Source organism: Vanessa cardui, chromosome 12 (genome assembly GCF_905220365.1).
Source record: "Vanessa cardui chromosome 12, ilVanCard2.1, whole genome shotgun sequence".
Taxonomy (NCBI): Eukaryota; Metazoa; Arthropoda; class Insecta; order Lepidoptera; family Nymphalidae; genus Vanessa; species Vanessa cardui.
Window position 1 is genome coordinate 8,912,816 of NC_061134.1, and position 26,968 is coordinate 8,939,783.

The 26,968-nt window shown below is 32.3% G+C and overlaps 2 protein-coding genes across 2 annotated transcripts; one reads left to right on the top strand and one right to left on the bottom strand.

The window, feature by feature from the left end:
* The first annotated feature begins 19,367 nt into the window (after positions 1 to 19,367).
* Positions 19,368 to 21,140, top strand: LOC124534488. The gene is made up of 2 exons (XM_047110389.1): positions 19,368 to 19,832; positions 19,982 to 21,140. The coding sequence occupies exons 1-2, from the start codon at positions 19,705 to 19,707 to the stop codon at positions 21,138 to 21,140; spliced, it is 1,287 nt and encodes a 428-aa protein (XP_046966345.1). The 5' UTR covers positions 19,368 to 19,704.
* On the bottom strand, positions 21,123 to 23,492 carry LOC124534487. Its single transcript, XM_047110388.1, has 3 exons — positions 23,047 to 23,492; positions 22,658 to 22,916; positions 21,123 to 22,443 (listed from the first exon to the last, which is right to left on the bottom strand). Exons 1-3 carry the CDS (start codon positions 23,236 to 23,238, stop codon positions 21,185 to 21,187), a joined length of 1,710 nt encoding a protein of 569 aa, XP_046966344.1. The 5' UTR covers positions 23,239 to 23,492; the 3' UTR covers positions 21,123 to 21,184.
* Positions 23,493 to 26,968: the final 3,476 nt, after the last annotated feature.

Sequence of the window (26,968 nt, forward strand, 5' to 3'; positions counted from 1 at the left end):
AGTATTCACGTAAAATTTCATGCTGTCACTGGTTAAAATGAAAAATGTAATGTTAGTGACTGAATATATTTACGTTTTTTTTTTATTTAATCAAATTGTGTAACCTCTTTTATTAATTTTTTTTGCCGTTTTTATTTTATAATGCAAATATAACTTCTTTGTTATTATGCTATAATATAAGAACTTTTTTTTTAAAACTGCTTTGAGTAAAACCACGCATCGAATATTCTACCGCAAAACGACAGTACCCAATACTGTTGTGTTCTGGTTTGAAGAGTGAGTCAGCTATTGACATCATAGTTCCCAAGGTTGGTGGCGCATTGATAATGTAAGGATTGGTTAATATTTCTTAAAGTAAAGTAAAGTAACAGCCTGTATATTTCCCACAGCAGGGATAAAGGCCAATAAGGAGAGGGTTTGGAACATATTCCACCACGCTGTTCTAGTGCGGGTTGGTGGAATGCACATGTGGCAGAATTTCGATGAAATTAGACATATGCAGGTTTTCTCATAATGTTTTCCTTCACCGCCGAGCTCGAGATGAATTATGACACAAATTAAGCACATATATGTATATAGTGGTGCTTCCCAGGATTTAAACCCGCAATCATCGGTTAAGATGCACGCGTTCTATCCACTGGGCCATCTCAGCTCAATTTCTTAATGCGCCACTGTCATTCCCTATATTATAAAAAATAAACCATAAGGAAATTTAAAATGGAATGACTTCAGTAGAGCGTTTTTCTATCTGTTCTTCTCTTCTGTTCACGACATACGAGTCAAACTCACTCAGGTGGACCGATATAAATTCACAAATTTAAATATCTATATATAAAAATTAAATTAATTTTAATATTATATATATAATTATGTTTGTCATGTATTTGCCATTCATAAAAGTTCCTAATAAGTTTGAACAATTAATTTGTTACTTGTCTACGTCTTTGTGTCTTTGTAAATATTAAACTGAGCTTAAGTTCGAACACATCTTTATTAAGCTTCATCAACAACGCAATAAACTCAAAACTTCTTATCACTTGGCATAACAAGACTAAGAGGGATTATGCAAAGTGCTTCAATTTATCCAATCCTCATAACAAAAAATAAGAAGCTCAGATGGGATAAGATACGATCTCAATAAGTGATTTGCATCTTAATGACCCGAGTTTATTATTGAAGATTAATTACTTAAGTATCGATAAAGTTTCAAACTTTCCTATAAAACACATTTTTTAAAATATTTTTACGACATTTTTTCGATATAAATTAGTCACAGATATTATAATAAGTACAATAATAAGAAAAGCTTTATGCCGATAAAAAAAAACAAATTATAGAAATAAAGAGATAAAAAAACAATAATTGAAATAGTGTGCTTGCTACGCAGTCAAGATTTATACAATAAATAATTTTGTTTCATATTTGTATATATTTCAGGTAGTACATCCAAACACCTCCCTCTTGAATCATTGTATCTATTAAAATAACCGTAAAGAGCAAGAATTCAAAATCCGTTGCGTAATTTTAAAGATATAAGCATACAAGGCAGCGGTAAGCGACTTTTTATACTATGTGTTTTATATTATGTAATGATTATATTGCAAAGGGTTTTTCCGTTTGCTGCTAGTATTATTTACGACCAGGGTAACGTCGTTAGGAAACCTAGCATATCTAAGAAGAAATTCTAAGTCGTCTGTTCTTACTGAATCCACAGGAAAGCACCGAGGCGTATTAACCTCTCGCCATTGCAAAAGATAAAAGACTCTTTGTGATATTGAAGCATATATTATTATATTCTGGATAGAAAAATACGTCTTTAACATAAAAATTACTTTTCTATACAATTTGTATGGTTTCTCTATTGAAATAGACTTATGAATGCTTGAGGCTGTTTCAAATAGAATACCAAACAAAAATTAATTTGTATTTATAATACAGAAACCTATACGGTCCAATAGTTTGAATGGGTGAATCCTCATTGTTGATTACGGTTTCAAACGTAGACTGTAATATAAATTTTCATGTATTTTATTTATATGTTTATAATTCCTGTATAAACCTGTATAGGCACGTGCCGCATGAAATTATTTCACGTTTTTTAAACGAAGACAATAACATATCATTGGTAGCCAACATTGGTGTAGTCTGGTGAAATATGTTCCAAGAGTTGACAATACACGTATTGCATGAAAATCTGTCACGTTTTTTAAACGAAGACATCATTGGTAGCCAACTTTGGTGCAGTCTGGTGAAATATGTTCCAAAAGTTTGACTCAAACAGATATGAGAGCTGAGTCCAAGACAAATAATAAGTTTAAATAATAATAATAAGTTAACAATTCTGTTTGGTAGTACGAATATTTGTTAAGCTCCTCCTATCCAGACAGGCACAAAGCAATACCTTCTACCAAGTACATAATAATAAAAATGACTATAACTTATTTATTATAGTTATTTTAGAATTCGTTCAAAAACTAAACCGATAAAAATCAAAGCAGCACCGTCATTTGTTTTCCATGCTAGAAAACAAAATTGGTTGCCGTATTTTATTTATAATAAAAATATCTTTGTACGCTTCTTTGTGTATCTCGAATCTACAAATAAAGAGCTTTGATTGATAGGATCGTACGTTTCGTTGTAATTTTGATAAATAACAATACAACACATACAGGAAATTGAATACTTATATTGTATAAATACATAAACAAATGTTTATCGTAAGCCTCGTTGTGTTTTGTTCACTCACGATTCATAAAACCACTACCATAATTTTATTTAATACCTATTACCACGACGTGTTAATTGAAACAAAACACAAAGACATATATATATATATATATATATATATATATATATATATATATGTATATTGAGGCGAACCAAATGCTAGCGCGATTCAGAAACCAGCCTCTTCATACGAATTTTCAGAACAATTGTATTTTTTTTTCTTTTTAAGGTTTATTTCCTTTATATATCTATAAATAATGATTTGATATCTATATCGGCATTCAAAGTATTGTCTTTTAAGGCTTAAAGGTGTAGTGTATAGTCTTTTTGGAGGTTCTGTTGCAGGTTTGACATTAATGACAAATAATACGTTACTATTTTTAAAAATTGCAACATTTAAAGCATTTTTATTCCATATCTTCCAATGGAGCCATTTTCATCTCATGGCAAAGATCTTCAACAACGAATATCTAGAACTGTCTTTTTTACAAGCCCAGTTTAAGATGTATTCAAAAACAAGAGACAATGTAAAAGTTATTAAATTTGTCCTCAAAAACTCTTGACTTATATTGGTTCAATGCATACGAATGCTTACCTAGTTCCTCGCCTAATTAAAGAATTACCCACTTATGTACGGGACCATATTACTCCTCGTAACATTAAGATAAAACTGTAATCACAACATATTCAAATGACATTAAAGTTTTGTAGATAACGACTTCTGTTATAGAAAATCAGAAGTAACGACGGTACCACAATACCCAGACCCAAGACAACATAGAACACTAATGATAATCTACATCGACTCGGCCGAGAATCGAACCCTCGGAGTGGCGTACCCATGAAAACTGGTGTACACACCACTCGACCAAGGAGGTCGTAGTTTATTAACTCTTTGTTAGTATTTATTACAAACCCTAGTGGTTTTCAGATGTTCTATAAGTATTTTGTTTTGTAAACTTTTAAGTATAAATAATTAGTAAGTATTGAGAAAGTAAAAGGGTTTTAAATAGACAAGCCTAGGTTTCACCGTAGCCATTCTTAAAACAGTAAATTAATGCAACTAGGCCACACCTTCATTCCAGTTAAATGTAAATTAAATTACTCGATTGTTTTACAACGTTCTTATAACGCTTACTTTGTATTATTTGTTACTTGTTCGAGTTAACATTGTTTAATTTATTTTCAAACAATCATTGTTTATATCTGATTTAAATCACTCATAATACGATAGCTGATCGTGACTTTTCTTTAAAATTTTATAAAAATTAAATATAAAATAATTATTCGGCGATATCAGGTCAACACACGAACGTATCTTAATAATGCAAGCCAACGGTAAATACATTGAAATGTAAAAATATTTCAATCTATACTTCTATACTAAATATTTTAAATGTGAAAGTAACTCTCTATCTGTCTCTGTGTTTTTTGCTTAACACATGACAAATAAAACCCTAAAACGCGAGCGAAACCGCGGGCGATAAGCAGTCAATATTTTTTTTATTATTATCTATTCAAATTAAATACTAATTAAATTATATAAGCCTATGAAGTATTTTAAATATAATATTTATAAATAATCATTAAAGGTTGTATAACTTCTAGCTAGTATGTTTATTAATTATTCAGTCACAGAATTATACAAATTTAATGAATAGGTACTTTTTGGTTTGACATTTTTATAAATAAAAGTAGAAATAGATTATAATTGAATTTGGCGTGGGAATTGTTAATCTGGGTTTAAATACGGAAGATAATGGATGATTGTAAAGAAAACTGTAAAAATAAATATTGTAAACAAAATGAAGTTTATCTGAAGTTGGGTCTACAATAATAAATTAGAAATTTACAGATTGAACAAACCCTTTTTTTTCTATAAAGTCTCCTTAAAGTTAACTATTTATAACTCGGTGTATATGTGTTAAATGTGATTACAAATCTTTGTTAGTATTCCAGTCAGCTATTAAACTTCAAGCATCATTCACTAAATAACAAAGAAAGATTAACAAAATACAAATTTGAATCTACGTAGAGAGATAAATAGCTATCTAGGTAGTTATTTCAAAATTAAATTATTCTTTTACAACAAAGAGTACTAATTACATGCAACACTATTTTAATTAAAGAGTTGTGTTGGTAAAGGTGAATTAACATAGCAAATAGGATTTCAGTGAATCCCATTTAAATAAAGGTACAAGTTTTGATCATATTTAAGCTATAAATTATAAAACAAAGCGTTCTAGTAATTAGTGGTATTCTTCCGATCTTAGATTAGGCGACTTCTCCTTAGTAACGGTCGTGACCTAATTTCTTGTAGATTGTTACCTTAGTTGTGTATGGAATATATATGTTTATGTTTTATTAAAGTTAATCAATGCATGGTTACTAAAATTAAGGTCGTTCAACAAAATACTAGTAATGACACGCATGAACGAAAACTCGGGATCAGTAACCTATTTCAATCGAAAAATCATATTATTACAGAATATTTTGTTTTGTTAAAGAATATTTTGTAGGAGTCTTTGAAATTGCAATTTATTTATGTATATTTTTATAATAATCTGGTTCCATTGTACACTTGACATACATGACACATCCGCTTTAATATGGAAAACTATTTGAAGAAATATACAATTGTTAATTCTGTATACGGCAGTATTTGTGATATTGTATCGTTGGTCAGCCCGTCGTAACGGCAGAGTGGTGGCATGCGCGAGGGTTGCGAACAGTACTGAACAGTATTTGGACATTGCAGCGTGACTTTATCATTTCATATATAATTCTTAAACAACCTAAGTTACTCCTTACAACATCAGCTATGATAGTGAAAGTCCCATCAAAATTTTTACAGCCGTTCCAGAGATTAGTCGGAACAAACAGACAGACAGAGAAAAATTGTAAAAGCATTATTTTGGTACAAAACGTGTATACATATGCATTTACTAAAAAGTGCTTATTTAATATCACAAACAGTAAAGATATATTGAATTATTTCTTCCTTAATTAAATTGAGTTGGTAAAATAAAAATATATATATTTCATATATCATTATCATAGCTCGTACATGTTAGTTAAAACTTTACTCTAATTACGTAACTCTCATTAGTGTCACGATCGTCGCGACCTACTTTACTTAAATCTTTCATATAATTACTTAGTACGAACGAATACAACAACATGATTGTCACAATTTCGTTTAAAAGTTTTAATATTGTTTTGAATATTAAGCTGCCAGGATCATCAATAATAATTATAATATTTTTAGTTATGTTTATTAATCAAACTACATATTAATATATTTTATGTAACTTCTTCTCAACTACCTCGTTTGTTTTGTTGTAAATCCCGAGGTAGTAATGCCGAGGAGTAACGCGGGTGATAGATTAAGAAAGAAATTATTAAGTAATTATTTGACTACAAAATGCTTATATTATTTATAGCTTATATTTTTAAAGCTCAGATTCTTTATAATTTGAATTTTATTTGATTGATACATTTGACATTCTTAAAAACTCTCAGAAGAGATTAATCTTAAACTTTCTATTAAAATACTATTAATCAGACATTTCTGCACACAAACTCAATGTCTAGTAAGATATTTTTGTATGTAAATAAGAACAGTATTACTATAAAACACTCATTTTTTTAATAATACTTAAAGACAACGACCGCTTATTATTAGACAATACACTTATATCTACAATATAATTTCCGAAAGTAAAAAAAAAATTAAAAATGTTGGTATCATAAAAGCAGTCATAACTTCGAATGAACAAACGAGAGGTGTGAAAGTGCGTATTAACATTTTCGTAATAACAAAAGCCGGGAATCGTTTCGGTAACCAATCACATACATCAGGGCAATAAATCAACAATTTAGCGTCGCCATTTCCATAATTCACACAATATCAAGTTACCCGCGCGAGAATAAAGAAAAATCCAATTTCCTTTACTTGCATTACCGGAGGGACGCAAGGAGGTCCCGGCTCGGGTGCGTACACAATGGAAGAATAGTTTTTAATCATCATTTATCTTAATTTTTTTTAACGTAAATGTATGCAGTAATCGTAAATACCTTAATATATAATGCAAAAGGTTTATTTTGATTAATTTAAAGAAATTCATTTATATTCTGTTTTGTTTTAAACAAGGTTACATATGTTGTATATTTATTTTATATTATCTATCGAAAACATTTAATAATAAATAAAGACTCTTTATTAAAGAGTTATAATCCTGATAAAAGCGATACTTTTAAAGTACTTAATGAAATATAAGCCGGGAATAAAACGGTTACAGTTATCAATAACTAAGTTAATTAACTTAAAAGCATTTATCACTAAAGTGTACGGTATGGAGCTTTAAAGGTTTTAACGGAAACGTCCGGCTCATCAGCTCAGCTTTTGAAATTTATTTTTAAAACTACTGTGATAATGTTCATGCCTTTATTAAGTATTATTTAAAAAAACTTGTCCTGAAATTTTCATACAACAGCAGCTTGTAAAGGCCACCTATCCCTTTGAGGAGGAAGGTTCGAACACATTCCACCACGCTGCTCCAGTGCGGGTTGGTGGAATTCATAAGTGATAGGATTTTGTTGAAATTAGATGCATGCAGGTTTCCTCACGAAGTGTTCCTTCACCGCCGAGTACGAGATAAATTATAAACAAACAAATTAAGCACATGAGTATTCGGTGGTTTGGGTTGCCATCATCGTTTAAGATGCGCGCGTCCTAGCGACTGGGCCATTGTACCAATACACTTTTACTCTAGTTAAAAAAAAGTAATTTAAATTTTATAATTCAACAATATTCTATGTTGTGTCAGTGCGAACGCGCCTTTTTTAGGTGTTTCGGATATGAACGATTATTCAGGGTAACAATAATAATAGAGTAATAAATTATGATTGATGAATGTCCAAAGATACTTCGCGAACACTCCTACCGAAATAAAAATATTTGTTTTCCCCTCTCCATTTGATTAACATCATTATATCAAAGAAATGATGGCGTTACCATTTTCATAGACCTTTTAATCCAATTACTTAACCTATAAAATTTCATTCTTAATTACAGACTAAAGAAATATTACGACTGCTAAGATGTTATAAATTTATATAAATGGTTAAATAATTATAACTACGCTTTTTCTATTTGTCAAGTCCAGTCGAGTTGGCCACTGGGCCAACGTTCTAACCACCCAGTGGTTAGAACGCGTGCATCTTAACCGATGATTTCGGATTCAAACCCAGGCATGCACCACTACATATATGAGCTTAAGTTTTGTTTATAATTCATTTCGTGCTCGGCGGTGAAGGAAATAACGTGAGGAAACCTGCATGTGTCTAATTTCATCAAAATTCTGCCACATGTGCATTCCACCAACCCGCATTGGAACAGCGTGGTGGAATATATTCCAAACACTCTTCTCAATGGGAGAGGAGGCCTTAAACCAGCAGTGGGAAATTTACAGGCTGTTACTTATATGTCAAATAATCCGAGATTTGAACCTAAGCACCTCCAGCAACACAAACTAGTCGCTAGACCAAGGAATCAATTAAAAACCGTTAAAACTTTTCCTATCTAAATATACAAATAATGAAATCGAATCTTAAGTGACTTCAACATATGCACTATAATATAAAGAATTATTATTAATTATTAATTAAAATTGAGTTCTTTTTCTTTACAATTATTAATATTATATATATTTTTGTCATTCTTCGCTGGTTTCATCTTATAACTTTGAATTAAGGTATGAGTGTGTTAAGGAAGAGCGACTTCTTCTGTCACGGGAGCTCACGGCACTCAAAAGAGGAACAACCTTTGAGATGTTATTGTACTGTCTTGGTTATTGATGAAATAAACATTTATTATTATTATTTTTAATTAAAAAAAAAAACAATTCATTGAGCGCCTATTACAATACTGATTTCAGGGTGTTGATGATACTGTCTCATTTGAGTGTGGCCTCACTCTACATAGTCATGCGTCGCCTACGCATGATTATATAGTATTAATCCTTGATGTGCAGGATTCCAGTATATATGGCATCCTGAGGGTATTTACTGATAGGCAAGATTGTCCTGACGCAGTGGTATGGTGTCATGTAATGTACTGACAAATAAACTTGAGACAGAGGATTGTCTAGTACAAACAGGTTAAGGATTGTATTTACTAATAACTTATGATCTGATTTTATATTGGTCAATATAAATAGGTCACCATACCAGGTCCCCACTTAGACAGTTAAAATTCTAGGCTTTATTTTTAAATTACTTTGTATTGATGGTAACAACATTAAAATTTGTTGCGTAGTTTAAAAGTTCTAAGGGAACAGACAGCGAGAAGCTACTTTGGTTTTTGAATATGTAGATTCATCTACTGACAGTTTAAAATTTTTTTTGTTTTCTTCAGTGTAATGTGTACGACTAAAATAGGCTCTTAAGACCAAGGTTGTATTATTTGGTCAGATCGATGAAATCAAATTATTAATATTATTTTTTTTTTATTATATTAGTTAGCGCTTGACTGTTTGTTCTTATTACACCTACTTGAAAGGGATCATACCGCCTACGGCGGAGCTTTATTTTATTCCATACAAAATAAGACTAGTTTTTAAGGTAAGTAGGTTTTTAATATTGTAAATGGTAAGGACTACGGAAGTCTGTAACGAAGAAACAAATGGTTTTGTACTTGTTTTAACAACGTTATTATTTTATTTAGAACTGCGAATACTAGATACATATATGTAGGTACTTGTAACTTAAAAAGTAGATATAAAATTAGAAGTACTTTAAAATCAACTACCGAGATCTGTTTGCATACTTTGTTAGTTGCTTACAAGTAAAGCTAATTAAAACGCATAAAAACTGCATAAACGTAAATGAATACTGGCTCTGAGGGCGTTAATTAAGAAGTTTATAGTGCGGTTATGTTAAGACATTTTTCATCTTAAATGAAAAAAAAGGTTTTGTTTTTTTTTTTATTACATTCACTTAACACGCCAGAAAAATGTGCTAACAAATTGTAAATGTCACTAACCATGGGAACTAAGGAGTTATGTATTATCTGTCAACCAACAATACTACATAATGTAAATCTCTGTGATCAAGTAGTGTGTACGCCCGATTTCATGGGTACACCACTCTAAGGTTGCAGGTTCGATTACCGGCCGAGTCGTTGTAGAAAAAGTTCTTTAGTTTTCTATGTTGTCTTGGTTTTTGTGGTACTGTTGTTGCTTTGCATTGGAATCAGGGAAATGTATTATTTTAAGTACGTAACTACATAGTTAGGTTATATAGTTAGAACATAATATGGTGGATGGATGGTACCACGACGGAATACAAAGGCGTACTTCCAAATAAATTATATACACATATACCATAAATGTTTATCATGGTTACTTTTCGCTGTAGATGTTAAGAAAATATTAAAATCAATACTTAAATATGAAATGTTAAAATTCTGTCAAAAGTAAAGCATAAGTTTGAGAACAATGTTTAATTCAAACTTAACATTCATAATATAAAAAACTTCTAACTCAAACGATAAACGATGGATATATAAAAACTTCTTGGCGCTAAGACTTATTGTATGTTACTTGGTGTATACAATTATGTTTCATTTGAGAATATCTTAGTATGAAAATAAAGACATCAGAGATGTCGGTGAAGAGATCGCTTGCTCGGCGCTTTAGAAATTACAAGTGTCTATACAAAAGTCACTCACCACAACGTGTAAATTATATACAATAAACCATACAGAATTCTGCTGTAGACAGCTTTAATTAAATACTGCTGAGTGTTTTATTAAAAATTTATAGTAATAGTTATAATTTTTATTGCTTCTTATCGAGGGCTCTTAAGACGCTTGACGCTCGGTGCACGTTCTCCTCCAGGTACAAATAATTACTTCCCGCTATAAACGATTAAAGAATAATAGGACATAAACACCGTAATACACAATAATATATATTTACTACCTATTTAGTAATATTGATACATTGTGTACATAAAACCTCAATCGGAAACATTGATCGAACCGTGTTGATAGGCTATAACTCCAGCACATAAGACCTTTTTCTTACGAGATGTAGAATATTGATCAATTTTCGCGTAATGTAAGGCACTATTATAATATGATAATCGCCAATGTCAAATAACGTTAAATAAAACAACAACGTTTACTATAAAATAAACATTTTATTCATAGCCGAGGGCACAAATTAATTAAAAAATAAACATCGCCCAAACTGCCCCAATTAAGTAGACACGCGGTAGAAAACACAAAGTTGAAAATACAGAAACCGCGTGAAACTTTAAATTAAAGGTGAAATATATTTTACCCGCAAATAATATTATTACTGCTTAATATAAATTACTCCATCAAATTCTATTGTTACGTCCGAGTCGAGCTCGAGAGAAAACCGCGTATTTGTTTGAGTAATGATTTATGATTCGCATTAGAAGCCGTTCAGGCGTAGCAAGGAATAGAGGATGCAATTTTAACCCCACATACTATAAACCATATAAATGTATACGTTTATAAGCTTTATTGCGTTGGCAATAGAAGTCATAATGCAATGGTAATGGGTCATCGTATTCCTACGTACCCTGCACGGTCCATAGTGCCACAAGCTGACCGCACACTAGCAGAGATAGTTGTTATTAGTCAAAGTCATGTATTGAAAGTAAACAACGAGGAAAACGAGCTGGTCCATATAGTTCAGTAAACACATTAGTCATTTGTCACTGAAAACCATTTCTGAAAAAAGTTTTTATATGTTCGATATTTTAACGGTAGCATTTTTTTAAACTATGATAAATATTTCAATTTCATTTCAACTTCAATAATTATACCTACTCGTATATTATAAATGCTAAATTAAGTCATTCTAACAGAGTTACTTGTCTAACTTTTCACGCTTAAACCGCAGAACTAATTGGGATGAAATTTGGTTCTAATATGAATAGTAACAAAATAGTTTGATTTTAAATGAACATGGTTATTTTTATTATTAGTTATTAATTTCGGGATATTTACCATGTTCTTTTATATTTATTCAATGGAGCTCGATATTTAGACATTATCTACGAATGTCTTGTTCAAGAGACTGAGAATGTCGAGCAGAAAAATAAAAAATATGGTAAATATCCCGAAACTAATAACTTTAAAAATAGTTTGAATTCCAAGGAAGGCTTTTTTTCATTGATCTTTCTTGATTGTAAATGAGGAGTGACGATTTGAATGCTATAAGTAGTTTTGTAAATGATTAAAATAATTATAATATAGTAATAATAAAACAAGTTATTATTAATTTTTTTATATAAGATCTTACAAATATTTCCTTTTAGTATATACTTAAAACTGTGCAATCAGCTGTACAATTAAAAAACTAGCAATAAAAATAACCTAATTATTTATTTTATTGTTACGAAAATATTTATAGTAATATAAACAACGACAATAAAAATGTCGAGACCAGGAAGTTCGTGTATTGTGCCTGCTTACGGTGTTTTTTAAGCGAAACCTAATTGAAATCATGTTACCTGTATAAAACTTCGTAGTGGTTGAAAGTTTCAGGCGAGTCTGCAGTTTTATTATCATAAAAAGTACCAAGAGACGTGTAATTTTTAACAGCGATATTTTGTTATGGTTTCCTTTTCTGACTTTAGTAATTAAAACTTGTCCTCAGTCAAACTCACTGTAAACTCGATATTTATGTTATATCCATATCATCTAGTCGTGATGCCTCAGTGGTTAAAACTCGTGATTATTAATTTATGATTGCAGGTCGATACCACAAGCACTACCAAATTTTCTGGAATTTGTGCTTGAATTGGATGCTTGCCTGTTCGAATCCATTAGTACCATTGATTTTTTATTTACTTATAATTCATTTTGTGCTCAGGGTTGAAGGAAAACATCGTAAGTGTGTCTTCACGTGTCGCTAGAAACATACATATGTGTATCCACAAATCGACATTAGAGCAGCGTGGTTGAATAACCTATAAACCGTCTTCTCAAATGGAGGGAAGACTTTAGCTCAGCATGGGGACATTTACAGATTCTTAATTTTGTACGATTATATTATATTTGACGACCTCCGTTGTCGAGTAGTGTGTACACCGGTTTTCATGGACACGCCACTCTGAGGTCCCGGGTTTAAATCAAGGACTATTTGATGTAGAATAAGTTCATTAAATTTCTATGTTGTCTTGGTTCTGAATGTTTGTGGTACCGTAGTTACTTCTGATTACCATAACATAGCTACTTTTATTTTTATCAGAGTAATGTACATGATGTTGTGCAATATATTTTGTATTTATTTATTCATTCATATTTATATTGTATGTATCTTTTATTTCTTAGTCATTGATTAAACAATAATTGAATTAACAAGTAATACAAACAATGAAAATGATATAAAGAATGAATAATGCCCTCTAGTTATATTGTATTGTGATAAAAAAGCAATTTATTTAAATTTCGAATATTTTGTCGATATTTCCGCGAAATATGATACATAATTGAAGTGACGGGCGGCGATCAGCCGTAACAAGCCTGAAACAACACAATGTTCGAAGAATCGAAGTTTTCAACTTTCCTCACATAATCTAAAATAGCACTTAACGTTAATGTAAAAGGCGATTAATTCCCGCGAGACGTTTTAATGCCTTTGTCACTTAGAAAGTCAAATAGGTGAGGGGCGATGCTGAGGTTCATGAATTTTTTTGAACAATCGCGTTAAATATTATTCCTTAGATACTATTTATTGTTTTTATTTACTTGGGCTTTGCCATAGCCCATCTCTCACAAATTTTTCCTTAATTTAGTACCTATGTGTTCCTGTTTGATAGTGAGTTTTATTACACGATCATACAAGGCGCATAAGATCGTATTTCTCGTAGTTGGTGGTGCATTGGCGAGGGAAGGGTTAATTTTTCTTATGTTGATGTCTGGTAGGCAGTGTTTACCACCTTTCATCAGATGGCCATTTGGAAGCCTGACTACCATGATAATGAAAATACTTTAAGCATTTATCTACTCATGATAAGAGTATATAGAATAGGAAAGTTTCGGCATCAGTAAAGCTTACACAAACGTTACGCACATATGTATATTTTATAAACGGCACACAAACTCACACATACGCCAGCGGAAATATTAAATATTATATAACACTAGTTGTCGCCCGCGGCTTCGCTCGTCTTTTAGAGGTTTGGTTTTCATGTGATAGGCAAAGAAATTGGCTTTTCCGTCCGACCTTGGTAGTCCAGTTTCCGACTTGGTAGTTCAGTAAATCGACTTTTCAGTAGTCTAATATTTTTTATTTCATCTGACACCGGAGAAGTCTAAAAATATGTTCAAGGCGCAATTATTTTTATTACTTTTTAGTGCACATTAATTTGTTTTGTTTTTATTACGTTTAAATTTTTTCCATAACACTCTTAAACCTGTTTATAGGCTGTTCAAATTATAATGGCATTCTTAAGTGTACCGCAATTTTTGCAAATTCTGCGAAGTTTGCAGAACAGTATTTAGGAGCACAATAAATTACGGGCTAAGTTACGAAAGAATCAAGGGTCTTCATTATGCGGTTTGTTTCGAAAAAGATCGGATTCTCTACGAAAATTAAGCGGACGGTAATTAGAAGTGCTTTTAGATGTACCTAATATTTTTTCGTTTACAAACTTTTTAAACCTGGAATTATAAATAAATATGAGACAACATCACATACATTACTCTGATTCCAATGTAAGTAGCTAAAGCACTTGTGTTATGGAAAATCAGAATTAACGAAGGTACCACAAACACCCAGACCCAAGACAAAATAGAAAACTAATGATAATCTATATCGACTCGGCCAGGAATCGTACCCGGGATCTCGGAGTGGCGTACCCTTGAAAACCGGTGTACACACCACTCGACCATGGAGGTCGTCTAAAACGTCACCTGTCAAAAATCGTTCACAAATTAATACATGTTATAGATTAGGATTTATAACATGTATTATAATGATGATGAAATAACTAGATCTCATAAAACGATTTTTAAGCTAAAAATATTATTACATTAGAATATAATTGAGTAGGGAATTAAAAATTTTATTTAAATAACTATAATCAAATCAGTAAAGATTAAGAAACGGAAAAAATAACTTATACGCATATAAATTATAATCGCTGTGATATGGTCAACGAACTTTATTGTCTTCTTAAATATATTTTTCATATGCATTTCCAAGATCAAAATCCTAAATAATATTTTTTATACAAAGAGGTTTTATTTGTAAATAAGGTTAAGAAAAATTATTCATCAAATCAGTCGGAAACAAGTCCCGATCTCAGAACACGGTAATTGGCTCTTCTGATAAAGAAATATCAAACATTAGCTTTACCGAATTGAATTTTTCATCGATACTCGCGATTTTACCGGTTTTTCTTCGCTTCGGCTTCTTGAATATTTCGATTAAGGGGACGTTATAAATAATGTTTGTGTTATCATATTTCGCTTTGAATTTTAACGCGACTACGTTCGCTCGTGTATATTATTCTTTGTTTGATATACTTGATTTACATTTTACGTTCAATGGGTATCATGTATCGAAGTTAATCTATAAGAAATGTGTTTTTACAAAGTAACCCATATTGATAAAATAATAAAGTTGATTTTGCAGTGATCAGTATTAAATCTTACCATTAAGACTATGAGATTTATTACTAGTTACAAGCTTATTATTTCCTTGTACATAACTTAGATATCATGGTAAAAAAATAAATTCTTGTTTATTTGGTGAACAGTCGCTAGAAACAAAAAGTAACGCAACCTCGTAGTAGATACTAAGATAAGTAAATATGTTTCTTGTTTTCGAAACTATTAATCCAAATTTAAAAGGAAAGTTTTGGTCGGGAAAATGTCTTAGAAAAACTTTGCTTTGAAATAAAGTGTTCATAATATTATTATTGACTTCCGTCGGGAACTATGTTTTTTCTTTGGTTATTCGCTTTTACACAGATGGTACTAGTGCTCTCAGTTACGTTTGTTCTATTTGACAAATCTCAATACATATTATAAATGTGAAAGTAATTATGTCTGTCTGTCTGTCGTGCTTTCACAAACCAATGGACAGAATTTAATGCACTTTGATGTGAAACAAACATGAACTTCAAGGAAGGCTAACTTCTGTGCCTGACACATGACAGCCAATCCCCTAAAACGCGAGGGAAGCCGCGGGCGACAACAAGTGTAAACTAATTTAAGCAATATTTATATTGAACTTCGAATGAGATATTATCTTTTTATGTTACATGATTCGATACTAAACCCTAATGGTTTTGACGTACTCACTACATCAAGCTTACAAAAATAGACGAAGGGGTATGTCGGCGCTTCACATATGCCGACGACGAGGGAGGCGCGGGGCGCGGGCTCGCGGCCCGTTGCGCGTGCGCCGCGATGCACCGACCACTCAGCGAGTGACAGCCAACTAGGCGGACACATTATCGTCCTTGTGTGCAATTTTTAATACGCGAATAAATTATTATATTACAGTCCAAGTTTTATTACACCGAAGTCCCGTTACGGCTCCTTCATTTTCTGGTCCTTCGAGCCGTAAGTACAAATGTTAGTGAGACCTGGTTAACACTGCGTGCTCTTGACTAGACAGTTGACAACTGCTCGTATTGTGTAATCGTATATCAGCAGCTCGGCTTGACTTTGCTGATTCTGTGTGGTAGTGAGTGAGTGTGGATGTGTGCTGGAATAATACTGGAATCTTAATGCTGTAGTTACTGCCGAATGCACTCAAACGTTGAGATTCTTGCGCCCTCTACTACTGTAATTGTACTGGGTTGTTTACGATAAAAAGGCAAACGAAACAAACTATTTTGAATTTGCTTCGATACTTTTAAAACTATTAGAAGTTAAAGAAGAAAACTATTAGGTCAGAAAAGTACATACATAATATTATAATGTCTAATGTATATGCACAATATTTATAACTTAGTTTTATCAGCACTAAATAAATACTTTACCAGCTAGCCTTAGAGTAGTCTGGGTGTTGACAATGAATTTATAGCGTTGAGAATTGTTAATGACTTACTTAATATTCTTCTTTGTATTTCCTATAATTTGTAAGGATCAGCTTTCTCGTGAGATCTATTCTCATTCAGCAAAATGTTCGAACATTGTGCTTAATGAGAAGTCTCTCGAAGTTCCAAGCGTCGCATTTTGTGAGAAAATATTTTTACAGAAAATAAAATTGGTGAATAATGTTTGATTATATAATAATAATAATAATAATAATGGAAAAGACGTCAGAGAAATTCAAAAACATCACAAAACAAATAGTTCACACAAAGCTCATTAACAGTAAATAGTATTTAACAATAACAGCCTGTTAATTTCACACTGATCGGCTAAGGCCTCTTGCCCCTTTGAGGAGAAGGTTTGGAACATCACGCTGTTCCAATGCGGCTTGGTGGAATACACATGTGGCCGAATTTCTATGAAATTAGACACATGCAGGTTTCCTCACGTTTTCCTTCACCGACAAGCACGAGGTGAATTATAAAGACAAATTAAGCACATGTATATTCAGTGGTGCTTACCTGGGTTTGAACCCGCAATCATCGGTTATGATGGACGCGTTCTAACCACTGGTCCATCTCAGCTCAGTCTATCCCAAGTATTTTAAATACTAATTATATTAAAATTCGCAGGCAGTAGATCGTTATTAAAACATTACTCGAATTCCTATTCCCATATACAAATGAACCACTCGCAATGAATACATATTTTGTTTCATAAAACAAACTTACACACTTATTAAGACCCGGTATTATGTTATCTAAAAACTAGCATTTCCGTTGTAAAGTTATGTGATCCTGTTGACTTTTGAGTTGCAAATTCTGCTTTTAAGTAACAAAGTATGAAGTCGCCGGCTCCCCGAATACGCTGGAACAGCAGGAATAAAACAAAAAGTACTCTCACAATTGTCGGTTGGCCTAATTATGAAGTTTGGTTGCATCGTTACTATCTAGTTAAGGAGTTCGTTAGTGAAACTTGGTTAGCAGTCAGTCGTCAGTCGCTGATTGTCGATGAAAGTGAGATGCGAGGACATTTTAAGTGACGTGAATTGTGAGCTCCGTTTTTATTATTAGTGGAAATTAATTTTTTGTAATTTTATTTAGTTGATTAAATTATTTATACCTATAATCGATTATTATGCATGTATTTTTTGCATTATGATCAAAAACTCGATTTTGAGTCCAAGATTTTATTTTTTTAAAGTTATATTGGTAAGTATTATATATACGATTAGTGACTTGACTTGGCATCGTAGCAATGGAATTTATTAGCTCTTAGAAAAGATGTAACTTTCTATATGTTGACTGTCCCTTATATTCAAACAAACAATTTTTTAATAGGTATTGGTCTAAAGGGAATGCAATGTCAGTGTGCTTCAAACCTTAGGATCTGAGATGTTATATTCGTCGTGCCTCTCACTACGCAATTGATGAGTGACACCTTTAAAACGTAAAAAGAAAGTAGTACGTTGAGATATCATGTTACAATAACTAACAAAAAGTAAGTTTATACCTACTACCAGGAAAAATAAAAAAAAACTCCTGCAACCCGTCTAGGTGGTACCAAACATCATGCATTCCACTGCTAATAAGGAATACTTAGTATTGTTGTGTTCCAGCCTATGAGTAACGAGTTACGGGTACAAGGAACATAAGTTGCCAATTATGGCGATGATCACTTACTCATGGCTCATTTACATGTCTGTCTATCTATTTCATAAAAATAACAAAAATAGGAAGCAGCAGAGTGCATGTCGTGTATTATGCCCTTACTCGGTTATTCCAATGGGACGGCAACGCGAAAAGAGCTGAGCCAGACAAGAGTCAGACAAACGGCTTTATGTGCTTTCCAAGTCACAAAAGTGTAAAACTATCAATATTTTCTTACACAAGGATCCAATTAGCAGAACAACCTATTTTACTTGCCTGAACTGAGGCCGTGTAACTTTAAGAATTATAAGCTAGTAACATTCCCTCAGTACCATATAGTAATATTCTTTTTTCTCTAGAAAAACGTATTAAAAGTGAAGTACGGGGCGTGGTATATAGAACTCACTTTCCAGGACAACTAGTTCAATGGAATCGCTTTGGCATTCAACAGTATCGGTGTAACCTGATACCTTTATTTTTCTCGCTGAAAAAACGCATTACGCGCTTTCCCCACGTGATGGAAAGTAGGGGGTGTGTGGGACTCCCCGGTTGCCTGGACGCCGAGTACGGCAGTGCGCCCAGGTCCATCGGGTTTAACCACTAAAAAAACCAGCGGTACCCTCTCCGTCTTCGGCGAGCGCCACGGGATCGCTTACGCATGCTACCGCGAATGTAACCTGATACCTGACCCAAAGCTATCAACAGCAAAATCAGTTCTTTAATACTAATGTAACTTCAATTTACAATAATGATGTTCCAATTAAACTAATAGTTTTAGTTCACTATATCGGTAACCCGAATAGAGTGAAGTATAGTTCCACTTTGATAATAACTATAAAATGTCGGTAGAACTCTAATTACCCGCTTCGGTAAGTGGTGTTAGTGGCGGTAATAGGCATGATGACAGTAACTAAGAATCACTGAAATTATAATTTTAAATAATAATATAGGATAGAGAGACTCTAAGTAAGTAACTTATTTTTAAATTACATGTGTGATTCTATTTATTTTAATAAAAATAAAAATACAAAACATAAGAATCCGCCATATTAGGTCAAACACCAATCAGAATCGCGTGACGTCACGCTTTCGTAAAATTGTTTTGACAATTGTATATCGTTCGAAATTACCTTGTGTTTACTCGTTTTGATATTAACGTCACCGATTATTTGATATTGCGTTGTTAAATATTATTATCACAGTTTAAAAAAGACCAGCAAAGGAACGTTAGCAATGGAACAAGGATTTATCAAGGCAAATAGCTCTAATTTGCCGAGAATCGACTTGTTGATGCTGGGTGGATATTTTGCATCAAACAACGACTTCTGCTCCGCTGAATTCCGAAATGTTAAAACTTCTATGTAAGTATTATGTGTAATAATAAGCATTAAAACACAGTATAGTAGTCAAACTTCCCTAAAGTACATACTTATATTATTTCTATTGTGTGTAATCATGTTTAAGGTTATGTTATGAAAATACCACTTAAATATATTTTTATTTATTTTAGATCCTCTCGACCATCGTATGGTGATGACGCTGTCAGCTATGTTCATCTTAAACGTAGTGGGAACATGTGCACAGTGAGGGGCAAAATTTGTCCAGAACATAAGGTACATGCAAGGTTATATGCTGTCACAGTAATAGTAGATGAAGAAGAGGAAGCTGTTATTTCCGTACAATGTAACGATTGTGTCGCTTCTAAAGGAGGCTGCAAACATGCTATTGCATTCCTTATGTGGATCCATCGGAGGAGTGAACAGCCATCCTGCACAGCTGTAGAGTGTTACTGGATTAAATCCAAACTGTCCAGGGTTGGAACTAGCCTGAAGTACATGACAGCAAAGGACTTGTCAAATGGTGCACCTAGCTTGCTATCAAATAGTAAAGTTCTTGATAAGTTTTTGGATATTGGCCGAAAAAGAAATATTGATAACTGCGAGTTATTAAAATATCAACCTAGTTATATTTATAACAATATTAAAAGTTTATCCATGCACCAGCTTATGCTTAAATATAAGGAACAATCCTATGACACATTTTTAAAAAAGATTGTGCTGTCTAATCAAACTATTGCTCAAATAGAGGAAGAGACCAGAGAACAGCACCAAAACAGCCTTTGGTTTGAATTGCGCTATGGTCGAATCACAGCATCAAAAGCATTTGAATTTAGTCGGTGTAAAAAGAATGATGGAAGTCTAATAGCGTTAATAATGGGAGGGACTATACCTGACACACCAGCCATGAAACATGGTAGATTATTAGAGGGTGAAGTGCGAAAAACTGTCAGCATTAAACTTGGCAAAAAGATTAGAAAATGTGGACTCATGCTGTCAAAAGAGTACCCAATGATAGCAGGATCACCAGATGGGATCTGTGAGGATGCTGTCATTGAGATCAAGTGCCCCACAAGCGTAAAATCATATAAAAATTATCTAAATAATGGCAAACCAACTGACAAATGTAATGCACAGATACAGATGCAAATGCATTTGACAGGGCTACAAAAGGGTTACTTTTGTGTAGCTGATAGCAACTTCAGTGTGAATAAAAATGTGGAAATTGTAAGTGTGAAGTTTGATGCCACATATATGTCTGATTTTCTTAAACATTTAGCGGGTCTGTGGAAAGAAAAAATATATCCAATATTGTACGAAAGTACATTGTAATCTTTATTATAAATATAAAATGCACAAATAATAATTTTGTAGTTTTATTTAAGTAGAGAGTCTTGCAAATTTATAAAAGCACATGCAATTACAATAATATCATCAAGTACTTTTACAAAATTTGTGTTAAGACATGCATGGGGCTTTAACATATTAAATTCTCTTAAACGTCTAATTAACCTCTCAACATGAATCCTTAAACTAGCTATCTGCTTTGTTTCCTTCACTTCACTTTTAGATAGCTTGGCTCCAGTGACAACACTTGGGGGCCGTACAAGTTGTACTCTCTTCTTACGCAAGTATTGTTCTACATGCTTGAACCCTCTGTCAGCCATCACACACATACCAGGTTCTAAACAGTTGATAAAATCACAAGTCTCAACCAAACGTGTGTCTGTTACTCTTCCTCCATAGCCTGGTGAAACATAGTTTACTAAACCATTTGGTGTACATGACACTAAATATTTAATGGTATTAGCCTTTTTGTATTCTGACCATGATAGTGCTTGATTAACACTTTTTGAAGGCTTTTGTACTTCAATTTCAAAACAGTCAATTATGCAACTTGTGTGATGAAATTTATGTCTGAAAGCCATGGGCAAAGTACGTTTTATCAAATCTTTGTTTAATTTGACAATAAAGGGTTGCATTACACTGGCTATCACTGGTATACATTTAAAAAATATTTTGCTTGCATATGTAGTAGTCATGGCAAAATCATCAGCAAGCTCTCTAAATGGATTATTTAATCGTATTTTTTTTAAACAAAGCAGTAAATGGTTATGAGGGATTCTTGTTTGTTCTTCAATTAATTCTAATAAATAGCAACAGCTTTTTGGAAGACCTAAGTAAGACCTTGGGTTTTTCATTATCTTAAGTAATGTATATTTGAGAATGTTTAATCTTTCTTCTTTCTTTGTCTCCTCAGTTAATTCACTGCAGTCTGATGTTGATTTTATTATAAGAGATTGTATTGATGGTGATGTTTCTCGCTGACTCACAGATGGTACATATGAAATATCACTGTCAGACTGATCTTCTATACTAATTTTATTCTTGATAACATGTTTGACACCACTGCTTGATATCACTGGTTTACTATAGCTTTCAATTTTAAATGGAGATGTAGCGATTGAGCAGGAATAGGGTTTTAAGGGTGATGTTAACTGGCTTACTAGCTTAATTTTGGTCTGGACAGCTTTGCTTCTAAATTTATGTGTTATATGTACTTGTACAGATTTATCCACTGATTTTGGATAGGTAGTAGTAGGCCCTTCATGATGTTCTTCACTTGTGTGTAAAACTAAAATATAAAAAAAAATACTTAAAAAAATATATAAATCAGTGCCTAATGTATGTATGTATAGTTATACAAAAATTTTGTAACAAACTTGGTTATGATAGAATTGTTATATGTTCTTTGTTATTGATAAATGTAATAGGCAAATTCAATCACTATACACTTTAACCCGTTAAAACGGAAACTTATTCGCTGACATTATAGTGTTGATGAGTACCTGAACTTTCTGATGAAATTATTGTAGGTTCTAATTGTTTTGTAGGTGTACTTTTCTCTGCAAAATCTTTTTCACTTTCTTCAATTAGTATCCTTCTTTGTTTCTTAAGAACATAGGGTCGCTCTATGGTATTGGAAGTTCGTTTTCTTCTGTCCAATTGGCATTCAAATCTTGTGGGCATACACCCGGACTTCATGCGCATTTGCGAAACTGAACCCATTACAAGATACTGAATATAATTTTCCATATCGTTTGGTAACTGAAACAAGAATAAAAGTTTAGTAATAGAGGAATGGAAACGTGATCGCCAATATTATTGACTATTAGAGAAAATTCTAATGATCTCTAGTTTAGTTAATTATTATACAGTAAATAAGAGATATACTTACGTCGAAATGGTCTTCGCAGAAATAAAGTACAGAAGTTGAAGATATAGCTGTTGGGTCTCGTCTTGCAAGGTTTAGCCACATATTTCTAACTTTTTTCTTCAAAGGAACATTAATAAATAACTTGTTCGGAGTTTTTATAGATGTATTGTTACATTGAGGAACCGCACACCATCGATACACGTTAGAATTCATAATTTTCGTATCAAATAATTAAATTACGGATCTAAATAAACATTTAACATGCGAACTGACAAATGTTTACGAAAGCGTGACGTCATAAACAGACGCCATTTGTATTCTAGTGTTTTTGTACAAAATTTAAAATTTATTTTTAAATGATCATTTTTTCCTAATAAAATTTACTTTTTTGCAGAATTAAGATTTATTTTGTATAAAGTAATAACGTAAAAACACGGTAGTGTAGTTTTTCAAAATTTGTCGTCATGCCTATTCTGAAACGGGAACAGAATACAAATGGGAGCAAGTCATTGAAGCCGCGGATGATATCGGAGCGATATCATTAAACAGAAATAACCCCTTTTAAGCGAATTATTCGTATTTTATGTTGAACGGATTTCGAACGGTTGACAATTGTCGTACGATAATTTTAAAATTAATCTATGTAGCTACTGAATTAATGCGATATTTACAAAAGTTTACATTTTTTTGTATGTTGTTTACTTGTCATGATATGGACATGTTATGAGGACCATGTTGTTGAGCATGAACGTGGATGGATATAGAGGTAGAGGACGACCAAAGAAACGATGGTTGGATTATATAAAAGATGATATGTAGAATGTTTACACCTGTAAATATGTATCACCTCAAATGTTACCCATATTCAATATTTTATTTTTTAAGTGTTTAGTGATAAGTCGATGGTGTAACATTTACAATAAATAAAACAATAAATGAATATGATTAGAAATAATGTTAATTGTTACCTGACATACGACAGAAAATTATGGAAGAAAAATTGGGATAAGGGCAGGAGAATAATGATGACTAAATTGTATGAATTTTAATAATACAAATGTAAAGACGTTAGTTTGTTTATAAAATGCAATCGAGCTGTTATTATATAATTAATCTTTAAAATGAATGATCGGTAATTGATTTATGATTGTATAGCTGACCAATGAGGGTTCAGATAAAAGGAAAACTATTTACTTATTTCAATCTCAAGCAATTCACAGGCTTTTTAGTTAAAGGATGTCCTATTTCTAAGACATATCTAGACATATTTTCATGTACATAGTAATAGCGGAACTACAAACACAAATTTAGAAAAGACATAATAAAGACTTTTCGAACATTTTTTTGTTAAAAAAATGCTGACCATAAATGGACTATTACGAATACACAGAAAAAGTATTAATATGATTGGAATTTCCATTCACGTAATAATAGCTTAACGTTTGAATGTTAAGCTGTTATTACCTAAATGTGGACGTCGGTAAGTTCATTTGCGTTAATATTTTATGAAATGTTAGCTATTAACTAGCTATCGATATTACACTTTTCGATTTATATATTTATATCGATACTATTTTCACGTGGGTGCGATTAAGTTGTTTTTCAGCTAATAAAAATAAACAGGCCCAGCAATCTACAATCCATTCAAATACACCGCACGCTCCAATTTTAGTGTGGAATCGGAAAAACAAACCCATTTTACCTTTTTATATTAATACAAGTAAGACAATAAATAAACGAGTTATATACAACAGCAACAACAAATCAGCCTGTAAATTTCCCACTGCAGGGCTAAGGCCTCCTCTTCCTTTGAGGAAAAGGTTTGTTACATATTCCACCACGCTGTTCCAGTGCGGGTTGGTGGAATACATGAGGCAGAATTTCTATGAAATTTGACGCATGCAAGTTTACTCACGATGTTTTCCTTCACCGCTGAGAACGAGATGAATTATAAACACAAATTAAGCACATAAATATTTAGTGGTGCTCGACTGGGTTTGAATGCGCAATCATCGATTAAGATGCAAGCGTTCCAACCACTAGGCCATTTCGATATATGATCGAGCAGCGATCAGCGAGTTATATACGATCTCTTTTTTATGTATTATTTACATTTAACCAACGAAACGTTTAAGGCGGTTGTTAAAAAAAATATGTAGGGCGTTGGTCACTGAATGTTTTTCTATATTTGATGTACATACATGTATATGTATGTACAGTATACTCGTACTCGAATTTTATTTTTTATTTGATTTGCTGTATAGTTTTTGAAAAATAGATTCGGAAAATATAAGGTATCACAGATAACTACGAGAGTTATTATACAAGGGTTTAGGTCTTTCGTGTGATGTAGGACACCCTTAAATCAAAATTTAATTGAGGTTTTGAAATGGAAATTAATAATAAGTTAATTTAATAATAATATAAATTTTAAATATTATATTCAATATAGAAACTTCAATCTTGTTGTTATTCTAATAGCTACTACCATACATTATACATAAGTACGTTAAAATAACTGTTCTTAGAGATTAGGGTTCAGTGATTTTGATTATTTTTACCGACGAAAGAGGTCATCAACTCGATTGTATATTTTTCGTCTAGCCAATTGGTCTCATTTCAATTGGAACGAAAAAAATTGGCGACGGTTATTTTAAAATATTTTTTTATTTTTATTATTACTGTGTACTTATAAAAAGGTATGATCTACAATTTTTCGGAAGTTATTCTATTTAAAAACATTACGAGTCTTTGATTTGCTTAATTTAATCCATTAAAATTCAAAAGTTCTCTTAAGATGATTTACAATTTAGTGTGTATTAAATAGACATTATTTTGATTACATTTGAATTTCGAAATTAATTGATACGTCATAATTTTAATATATTTACAAGTTTGTATAATAAATAAAATATACATATTCATAAAAGCGTTTATCATAATAATCGTCAATAAATCATTTGTATTAGCTAGCCATGCATCATCAATACGGCAAGCCATTACGAGAGCGTGAGGCCGCGGGCAAGCACTAGTTATTTTATTGCTTTTATACAAATTGATATCAAAATAATTGAAATGTCATGCAAATATGATCTATTGGATTGAAATTCAGTGTTATGAATTTAATGTTTATGACAAAAGCTTTACAACATGATTGGGTGTAATTAAATAGTAATGATATTAGCTTGTGAGTTACGTCACAGTTATTGCGTCATAAAACCTACTATTTACCTTAATGAATGATTGAAACAATTCTACTCTTTGCCTTCTCAAATTTATAACATAATTAGGCTGCGTTGCGGTCTGATTTAATGTAATGGTCAGGTTAATAGGATAGACATAGCGAAGTCTCGGATTCAAATCCAAGGTTGGGCTGGCAAAAGCTATTGGGATTTTCCGTTGAAAAGTTCTTAGTGGCAGTTCAAAGTCTTGTCATTAGTAATGTTAATAAGACCACGCTCAGCAAATTACATCGCAAAGTAAATCACAATCAGACAGCCCTTAGTCCTGTGGTTGAACTCTTTCCGATAGTATCAGATTCTTCATTTCTGTAAATTAGATTATGAGAATTTACTCTGCAACCACCACAATATGAAACTTTCTCCTTTTGAAACAGCAGTTCCTTCCTTTGAAAGAGTGGGTGTGGTCTTCATGCCTGGCCAAAGGGTACGGAAAATTAAGGTTTCCTTCTTATTCGGCTATGTCCTCGGGGATGACCAGTAGTTTAGGCTACCAGATAATTTTATTCAAAAATGCGAGTTTTTTTTTCAGATAGAGACATTTACCAAAATATTACAATTACGATATATAATTATACTGTAAATCGTGACCATATCGGAATGAGATCCGTATCAAAATGATCAGAAAATAACTAAGCATTTACTTATTTAGGCCGCTTCTTTACGGTACGGTTCCTAAATGGTACGGCATTTTAGACGCGTCG

Excerpts from the sequence above, each read along its gene's own strand:
- LOC124534488 (XM_047110389.1), top strand. The coding sequence starts at position 19,705 with ATGGAACAAGGATTTATCAAGGCAAATAGCTCTAATTTGCCGAGAATC. Across the intron at positions 19,833-19,981 it reads CGAAATGTTAAAACTTCTAT|ATCCTCTCGACCATCGTATG; the intron begins GTAAGTATTATG and ends TATTTATTTTAG.
- LOC124534487 (XM_047110388.1), bottom strand. The coding sequence starts at position 23,238 with ATGAATTCTAACGTGTATCGATGGTGTGCGGTTCCTCAATGTAACAAT. Across the intron at positions 22,917-23,046 it reads TCTGCGAAGACCATTTCGAC|TTACCAAACGATATGGAAAA; the intron begins GTAAGTATATCT and ends TTCTTGTTTCAG. Across the intron at positions 22,444-22,657 it reads AATTTCATCAGAAAGTTCAG|TTTTACACACAAGTGAAGAA; the intron begins GTACTCATCAAC and ends TTTATATTTTAG.